This window comes from Camelina sativa, chromosome 2 (genome assembly GCF_000633955.1).
Source record: "Camelina sativa cultivar DH55 chromosome 2, Cs, whole genome shotgun sequence".
Classification (NCBI taxonomy): Eukaryota; Viridiplantae; Streptophyta; class Magnoliopsida; order Brassicales; family Brassicaceae; genus Camelina; species Camelina sativa.
Window position 1 is genome coordinate 7,059,157 of NC_025686.1, and position 10,189 is coordinate 7,069,345.

At 37.2% G+C, this 10,189-nt stretch overlaps 1 protein-coding gene and 1 pseudogene across 1 annotated transcript; one reads left to right on the forward strand and one right to left on the reverse strand.

The window, feature by feature from the left end:
* On the forward strand, positions 1,182–6,088 carry LOC109126466 (uncharacterized mitochondrial protein AtMg00810-like). The gene is made up of 2 exons (XM_019230026.1): positions 1,182–2,280; positions 6,027–6,088. Exons 1-2 carry the CDS (start codon positions 1,182–1,184, stop codon positions 6,086–6,088), a joined length of 1,161 nt encoding a protein of 386 aa, XP_019085571.1.
* LOC104719187 lies at positions 7,878–8,584 on the reverse strand (annotated as a pseudogene).

A 10,189-nucleotide genomic window follows, 5' to 3' on the forward strand; every position in this document is an offset into this window, starting at 1 on the left:
GAAAGGAAACATCGCCACATCGTTGAGACAGGCCTTACTCTTTTGTCTACGTCTTCAATGCCAAATACTTATTGGACTTATGCTTTTGTGACGGCTGTATATCTCATCAATCGGCTACCCACACCCGTTTTGTCAATGAGTTCACCGTTCAGCAAGCTCTTTGGAACACGGCTGAATTATGAGAAACTGCGTGTTTTTGGATGTCAATGTTATCCATGGCTTCGCCCTTATGCTAGTCATAAACTTGACAATCGTCCTCTGCCTTGTGTCTTCCTTGGCTACTCACTCACGCAGAGTGCATATTTATGTCTTCATCTCGCCTCGAGTCGTTTGTATGTATCTCGACATGTGACGTTTGCTGAAGATTCTTTCCCGTTCGTGCAGTCCGCCACAGATCCCATCACCGCCGTGTCGTCCTCAGAACTCACTCTTTTGCCACTTATAACTCCAATTCCAAGTCGGGTTTTGCCTTTGCAGTCGGGGTCGTCGCTCCCACGCTCAGACCTTCACTCTGTCTCCTCACCATCGCCGGGTCTGTCGTCTTCATCCTCTACTCAGGTATGTTCTTCGAATTCGTCTTCCTCTTCTCCTTCTTCTGTTTTTCTGTCTGAGCCCACTGCTCCAACAGATAATGGGCCGCAACCCACGGCCCAGCAACATCCACCACCAAATAGTCCAGTCCATAACACACCTTCAACCCATGAACCCATCTCCTCTTCCACTCCTTCCACAACGAACCAACCAGAAAATACAACCCTCTCCTCTAATCCTAATTCATCCCACAACACAAACCAAACCGAAAATTTAAACCAATCGTCCAGTTCTCACTCATCCCAAACCAGAACCCAAACCGCTTCCTCCGTTGATTCTCAATCCTCCACATCGTCATCTTCCTCCTCAACTCCGCTGCCACAGTTACAACCTGTTCTGGCCAATGCTCATCCGATGACCACCGAGCGAAGTCTGGTCTCGTCCAACCTAACAAGAAATATATTCTCACGTCTACACTTGCTTCCTCACGAGATTTTGAGCCACGCACTATTATCCAAGCTCTGCAAGATGAACGGTGGACGCGTGCTGCATCAACGGAAATCAATGCTCAACATGATCAACACACATGGGATCTTGTTCCACCACCACCTCCAACTGTTACGATTGTGGGATGTCGATGGGTCTTCACCATGAAATATAATCCAGATGGTACAGTGAATCGTTACAAAGCACGTCTCGTTGCCAAAGGGTACAATCAAAAAGCTGGTCTTGATTATGAGGAGACATTCAGTCCTGTAATCAAATCTACCACAATCCGTATTGTTCTTGATGTAGCTGTGGGTTGTGATTGGCCAATCCGACAACTCGACGTCAACAACGCTTTTCTTCAAGGTACTCTACAAGAGGAGGTGTATATGTGTCAGCCACCAGGTTTTGTAGATGCTGATAGACCTGACTATGTTTGCAAGTTACGGAAAGCAATCTATGGCCTCAAACAGGCTCCTCGTGCGTGGTATCTTGAACTACGCAACTATCTTCTCACTGTCGGGTTTGTCAATTCTATTGCTGATACTTCTTTGTTCATTCTGCGTCGTGGTCAATCAATTCTCTACATGCTAGTCTATGTAGATGATATTTTAGTCACAGGAAATGATGTCGCTCTTCTCAATATGACACTCGATGCGCTTGCAACAAGGTTCTCCGTTAAAGATCATGAAGAGTTACACTATTTTCTGAGGGTAGAAGCCATTCGTGTTCCAACTGGCCTCCATCTCAACCAACGAAAGTATATACTGGATCTCCTAGCTCGGACGAATATGCTTGAAGCTAAACCAGTGCACACGCCTATGGCCACATCACCTAAACTGACGATCACCTCCGGCATTCCTCTCGTTGATCCGTCTCAATATCGCAGTGTGGTTGGGAGTTTACAATACCTTGCGTTTACCCATCCTGATATATCGTTCGTTGTAAATCGTCTCTCGCAGCTTATGCACTCGCCTACTGACCATCACTGGCAAGCTACAAAACGCTTATTACGATATCTCAAAGGGACTACAACTCATGGTATTTTTCTCAAACGCAACAATCTTCTATCTTTACATGCATACTCGGATGCGGATTGGACAGGTGATTCAGTGGATTATGTTTCTACGAATGGTTATATCACGTATCTTGGTTATTCTCCTGTGTCTTGGTCATCTAAGAAGCAAAATGGTGTTACACGATCATCAACCGAGGCTGAGTATCGATCTGTTGCAAACACCTCGTCTGAGCTACGGTGGATATGTTCGTTGTTACAAGAACTTGGAATCATGATACTAGGATTTTTGTGTGTCTTATCCTAGCAGGTTCAATTAACCTTAAGTGTTGTAGTATTTAAGGTGTCAATCCAAATGGGATGTTGCTAGCAATCAAGATGCAATCAAGGAATCACAATTCAAGCCAATTCAAAAAGAGTGTTTTTTCTAACAATCTAGAATGACAAAAATGCAAACGGAAATGTGTTCTGGAACTAGAAACGAGAATGCAAGACAAGAAATGAAAATTAATAAAAACATAAACGAGTCTAAGCATAAACTAAAAAGCAAGAAGCGGAACAATCTCAGGAATGTAATATCAATCAAAAGGATAAAAGTCCTAAGGATGGGAGTAATTGATGTCGGTGGAGTATCCTAGTCTACAGAGTGTTTAACATGCCACAAGCAATCTATCCCTAAACAACGAACATCACAACTTAGCTAATCCAATCTCTTGGTAAAAGCTACTCAGACTCAACCACTTCCATACCTAGCTCTCGCTAGAGAAACGTGGTCGAGCAGGCATGACAAACAAGTTCATTCACGTCAACAAACATCCTAGACAACTAATCTCTTAGGCTAGGAACGTAAGTCTCTGGCACTAGTTGGTCAGGCATTTCATCGAACACCTTTTGGGTGTGGAAATGTCTCGAACCTAGTTCCAATTGATCAGAGAGAAACTAGTAATTCTAACTCTAGTCCAGAAGGGAATCATACAAATCAAGCTTAAACACCCTACATCCTAAGATCCTCCCCCTAATCTATCCCATCCTCAAGAACTAACGCACTACTCAGATCCGGAAATCATCATCAACAATACAAACTCAGAAAACATTGAAACAAGCATTCTTAGATAGGTAAAAAAAAAGATAAACAAGTTTGTAAAAGAAATCAAATGCAAATACTCAATGTATCAAAAGATATCTGAATACAAAGTCTGGGAACGGTTCTTGGTGGCTAGGGAAACCTTACAAAATAAAAACGAGATAAAAAACTTAGATCATGTCGCAAAGACTTAACAAAACGTATTTATAGTAAAGACATAAAATCCCTAAAACTTAAAACGACAAGATCAAGCGTCGGTTTGGGAATCTCCTGAAGCGTGTAGGATGGAACGTCTGCCTGACATGTGCGAACGAGTAATGGCTCGAGTGAGTGATGGCGTTGGCTCGAGTGGAGTGATGGCGTTGGCTCGACACGACAGCGCGACTTGAACGGCACGAAAGCGCAACTCGAACGGCACGACAGCGCGACTCGAACAGCACGACAGCGCGACTCGATCGACACGACAGCGCGACTCTATCTGGATGTATACGCCTCCACTAAAACGATGATAACCTTTGAACCACACCTCCGATTGGCTTGAAATAAACGGCATTGGAAAGATGACTCAATTCTCTACAATTTTGATGAAGACGTCGAAAGCTGAATCCCACGAAAGCGCGACTCGAACGGCACGACTCGAATGGCAACTCGATCAGCACAACAGCGCGACTCGATCGGCATGACAGCGCGACGCGAGCGGATGTGTGATGACGGAATGATGGCGCGACCCGAGCGGATGTGTGATGACGGAATGATGGCGCTACTCGAGACAGCCTGGCTCCAAAGTCTCCTAAATACCTGAAATACTCCAAAATGCACGAGGTATGCAAAGATAATGCAAGAACTACCTAAATATGAAAAGTGTACAAAAGAGAGTAGAAATTCATGCAAAACAATTAGTTATCCTAACTAGATGCGTGACAAAAACATGCTTAGCAGAGACAAAATATAGACATATCAAATCAACATCTCCTCCACGCCAACAATCTACTGTGATAACATTGGAGTTACCTATCTCTGTGACAATCCAGTTTTCCACTCTCGAATGAACACTACAAGAAAAAGAGATCATTGTGACGTTAGCTTGAGACAAAAAAAAATTGTGACAAATTTGTGACTTTTTAGATACTATGTTGTGACATTATTTTTTAGTCATAAATTCGTAATTATTTCGTCACAATATTATTACGGATTAAGTCGTCACTAAAAATTGTCACTATTAGCTACTAAATAGTGTCAATATTATTAATCGTAACAAGTGTGACGGTTTTACTACAAATATGTAGTTACAAATAGTGACGTTAATTTGAGACAAAATTATTTGTCACACATTTGTTATCTTTTAGATACTTTACTGGGAAGAAAAAAATTATAACAAATTCGTAATTGTTTGGTCATAATACTACGGTTACAAATTAATTTATGACAAAAAGTTGTCTCAAATATTTACAAAATTGTTACGATAATTTAAGTAATAACTATTGTAATGGTATTATGATATTTTTTTATCAAACATACATTGATTAACCAGTTAAATATACTTTTACAAAGAGAATGATCATTGTATTTTATTAAGGAAAATACAAACTACTAATTAAAATCTTTCTTTTATAAACTAATCAATTACATCTTGAACATTTGATAATAATCCTTAAAAACTGAAAATGATTGTATTGTTTATAAAGTAGATAACTATTTTAACTTATAGTTAAATATCCTTCATAAGTTTACTTCATATCTATCCATCTCATGTCTACCACTTAATTAATCTATGAAACAACATGAATATAAACAAAAAAAATTGTTATAAGACTAAATGATTGTTAAACTGTGAATAAATTTTGTTAAAATCATTTGAAAGGTACGTGAAAACATGTTATATTTTCATTAATTAGTGGCTAAACATAAAATATTGTTATGTTTCTTAATAATTAATATTTTTTATGTAGGTTGTCCAATAAATTCATGATTGCTGCTAATCCTGGCATAACTGGAGATAATCTAACCTTGCTTAGAGAAAAAGAATTTGCAAGTTGGTTACTATAACATGTAAGGAATTATGGTTATTTTAAAGCAGTTTATTATTTATTTATTTTTGTCAACAAGCACTTTGAATTTATGATTAAATAATTTTATTATATTTTAATTAAATTTAACAAAGCAGTTTAAGATACCATATACTAGATTTTTAATTTTTGGAAAATATTTTATTTTTATGAATAATTAGAATTTTAAGCGCCTAAAGATTTCCGAAATATTTAGTAATTTTTGGAATTTCCCTCTTAAACTATTTATTAGTATCCCTAATTCACGTGTATTATATATAAAGAATATACCTAATTCTTAAATTGTAACCCTAATTGATAACTTCATTACTCTTTCTTCTCGCCGCTTTGTTTCTCTCGTTCTCACCGATCACTCTTGCAAGGTTGGTGCCCATCTTTTTTATTTAATTGTTAGATTTATATTATGCAACCAATCGTTAAAATTATCCTTTTTTCTATTTTCATCTTTTTCTATTATCATGTTCCAGCACTTTGTTTACTAAAATATTGCATCATCATCGTATACACTTGCGGAGTGATTTGATTTTGACTAATCTAATGGATATATATAATTGTATATATAGATTTTCCATTTGACTATTCTAATCGATCTATATGTATATATTTAGATGGAGTGATTGTAGGAAAAATCGATGAAGATGTGCAAGAACTCTTTTCACAGAGAGAGTCTTCAAAATGCCAGGAATTGGCAATAGAGTCTAACCCAAAAGGAGAAATATGAAATTTATGTTAAGGTAATATTTATAGATTAAATTATGCATAGTTACATATTTTTTAATGAGTTAAAAATTTATTATTTTATTTGCATTTGAAAATGTTCATATACTTGTATGTTTTTTTATAGATTGCTGGAATATCAAAACAAGGCTGCAAAATGGGATTTCTATGTCTTTGGATGATTCATGATGTCTCCAAGCACTTGACATTGAAAACATCTATTCCTTCACAAGTTTCCAATGGAGTGGGTAGTTAATTAAGTTTGGTTTAGCTTAATTTTGTCTATTAATAATACTCCAGTTTTTTATATTGGTTTTGTTTACTTTAATTTATAAATTAATAAAAAAATTTATTATATAAGTTTTTTTGTAATTATTAATATATAGCTTATGTATCATTGTGACAATAATTTAATAAAACAATAATATTTAGAAAATAGGAGACGATGGTCATTAACTATAATCATTTTGACACTAATGGTTGGTCGTCATGAGTTAAACATTATAACGTAATAATAGTAACAAAATGCATTACGGTTTTGAGACTAAAGTTTTGTCATAATTGAATGACAGTTTTGATACATGTTCTTAGTTAGTAACCGTGACAGAAAAGCGACTTTTAACAGGTCACTAAGTGTGACATTTTGAGACTACAGTGGCGTCGTAATTAGTGACTAACTTGATACGTGATTTTGGTCATGAAATAAAACGTATTTGGGACGATAATTTTAGTAAGCAATTGTGACATTTTAGATACGTTTACAAATCGTTACATTTGGTGACGAAATAGATACATATAAGTTAGTCGCAACTCTTGTGACGTTTTAGTGACTAAAAAAAATTCACCAATCGTCACAGATACGTAACAATATTTTTATTGTGACGAAAAAAATATTATTGTGACGGAATATTACGTGACAGTGAACTCATTTTCTTGTAGTGGAAGCACATCGCTGTGGATTATCATTTTGTTCGTCAACAAGTGCAATCTGGTGCTCTTCGAGTTGTACATGTTACTACCAAAGAGCAACTAGCTGATGCCCTCACTAAGCCACTATCACGAATTCCTTTTCTCACCTTCGTCAACAAGATTGGAGTTACGCCGAGCCCCTCCATCTTGAGGGGGCGTGTAGAGAATCAATCATAGTGATTGCCATATCAATCACAAATGATGATTATCGACACAGATCCTCCTCTTACGTAAAGTCGTATATTTGTACATTCATTGTTGTAAGAATACCCTAGCGTATTCTCCTTGTATAAATACTTCAGTCAAGAGCTCAATAAGAATCATCCTTTACATATTTCTTACACCAAACATCTTCAAGAAAATGGTCAGACGGTGATGGAATACCTAAAGAGTTTATTATTGGTTACAATGCTAAAAGCTATCTCAAAGTTATAAATGTGAAAGGAAACGTAGAAGTTGGCATTGGAAATATTGAAACGGTTTTTTGGAACACAAAGGGGTACCTTGACGCTGGTTAATTTTGGTTCGGATCGGTTCATTTTAGATTACTTACTTCAATACGATTCGGATTCTCGTTTCCTAACCTATTAAAGAATGGTTGGTATTAATTATCTGATATAGTAGCTCATTTATTAGCACATTTATTAACTTATAAAAGAAAAGGCAGTGAGAAACTTGGGGGAATTTGCTGTTAAGAACCCATCAAAAAAAAATTGCAAGAAAGAAAGAAAGAAACAGTAGACTGATTTGAATTAATTATCAGATATTATCTATTATGAGCAATGAGATTATAAAGGAATTGTTGTCTCTCTTATTAATATATTTCATAAGATACAACATATAAATAATTAAAGTCATAAAGACAATTAATATTAGGGTTTTAGGTTTGACACCAAAGTAATTTATACTCTACTAATGGGTCGACAATTGATATCCAGGTAACGATATAATTATTCATAACATTATATTGTTTTACTAGAGCATTTTTACAATGCCATTTATTGGAAATTTGAACAACATCAACTAGGAAAAGAGAAAAGCAATAAAATGCCGAAATACAAACATCAATCCCAAAATAACAACTTAGAAAAATCAAACCCAAGACATGTATAGAGTTTAATAGTAACTCTAATGGTAACATTCATAGAGTTTAATATCCATTTTGAGACGGTAATACGTATTGTCTTCAACGACATCGGCTGAGAATGTTGCGATCCCACGAGTCATGATGAAGTCACCAGTCCCTCCAACGACCGAAATGTCTCTAGTCGGCTCCAGACTCGGATTTTCTCATGTTCAATGTACCTTTGTGTTGTGTTGAGTTGAATACCAACGACCAAGCGATCCAAGTGTCGAATTTTTCCTTACCGTGGACGAACCAAAGGCCTTGAACACGGGCCACCGGTTTCGAGAGAAAGTTCTCATCTATTGTGACAGGGCTGTCCGTGAGCACAAACTTCCCAAATTTGAAGTCTCCTAGTCCTCCTATAGGGTTCACAATTGTTGCTGAAGTGGCATTAGCCGCGTTATTACCACTGTAGGTAACATCATGGAGGTGGAGGACGAAACGCTGGCATGGTTTCGCTAGGTCAATTGATTTTTAGAAAGATGAGACGGGGTTGGATTGGTAGAGTAAAACAGTTAAGACGATGAAGGATGAGAATACTTGTTTGTAGATTTGTTTTCCCATAGCAGACTGTGTTAGTAGAAAATGAGTGAATATTATTGATTTATGAGTGTGATCAAAATAGAGTTTTCAGAACCTTTTATTTATAGACGTAATAATTCACGTGCCTTCCTTTTTTAGATATAATCCTTTTCTCGGTATAATCCTATTTGTAGGTATACGTCTTTTTCCCCTTCAAAAAAGAAATCTGATTGGGTTATTTTATCTATTTTAATAATTTAAAAGTTTTGATTCCCACGATTAAATAGAATAGAATTGCTTTCTTGGATATGAAAAGGGTTTTGTAACCTTTTACTCATTTTTTTTTTTTCAATCAAACATTAATTAAAATAAAAGATAACTCCCAGATTAGTTGCCCAAACTGTGGAAAAGAGTTTATAAAAGAAATTTTAGTAAATAACGATCTTGAAGAACGGGCTAGACAATCTGCCTTTACGTTGAGCTCTCGAGTGATCCTGGTCAGAGATGAAACAACCAGACCTTTTTTTTTCTTTTTAATAATTAAATACAATATATAATTAAGTATCCCATACTACTTAATTAAACAAACCAACCCACACCCGGTAACCAACCAATAATAAACCAACATCCAATTACATGCACAGCGGAAACATATCAATAATACAAAACCAATACAATAGCATTTCTATCCATTCTATCCAGCAACCTAACATATCTCTATCCAAGGTTCCATCCTAAACAATATAACAAAGACCAACAACACACAAACGAGACCCTAGTTCATCCTCCTCCTCATCGCCATGATTCCACGTCACATACCTGCACACCACAAACAACAATTGAGATGCGTAAGTATTATCATAAATACTTAGTGAGGCCGTCCTCCCATCTACTGGGTTATACACACAAGCATATGAGACCCTCAAGTTTAAGCAAAACAAACAACACACAACAATACATCAAACCAGGAAATCAAGTCTCGACTGAGACCAGTGTCGACCGATGCCTCACGGTGTCGATCGATGCTACAAACAATGGTGTCGACCGATGCTAAACAGTGTCGACCGATGCCACTCCAAATGGTGTCGACCGATGCTTCCTAGTGTCGATCGATGCCTCCTCTGCAGACACGATCTGCGCGAAACCGAACATCGAACTCTCCTTCCCAATCATCTCGAATCCGTCTCAAACTCACCCAATTACCTCAGAAATCACTGGGAATCACAAAAGCAACGAACCCAAGCAACAAAACAACACAAACAACAAAGAAAACACACAAACAAGAGAGATCTCATGCTTAGATCAACCATGGTCAAGCACTCACCTCAAGAACAGGAAGATTGGATTGAGAAACGTGGAAAACAACACCTCCAGAAGCTCCCCCTTCGTTTCCAGCAACAACTAACCCTCCTATAGCCTCAGATCTCTCCAAAAACTCCAAGAACAAGCCCAGAAAGTCACAAAAACGTTTCTCTCTCTTTTCTCTCTTTCTTTCACTAAGCGGCGACCAAATAACTCCCCAAAAACCCTTAAACTCGTCCTTAGACGCTTATAACACGATTTAGGGATTTAATTGAACCAAACCGAACCAATTCGGCAATTAATCAAACCGGCCGAACCCAGAAATTAGTGGTGTCGATCGATGCCACTAGGGTGTCGATCGACACTCCTTT

Bases quoted from the DNA above. Each gene is read 5' to 3' on its own strand.
- LOC109126466 (XM_019230026.1), top strand. From the start codon at position 1,182: ATGAAATATAATCCAGATGGTACAGTGAATCGTTACAAAGCACGTCTC. The intron at 2,281-6,026 runs GTTCGTTGTTAC...GTTTTTTTATAG, and splicing joins GTCTGAGCTACGGTGGATAT to ATTGCTGGAATATCAAAACA.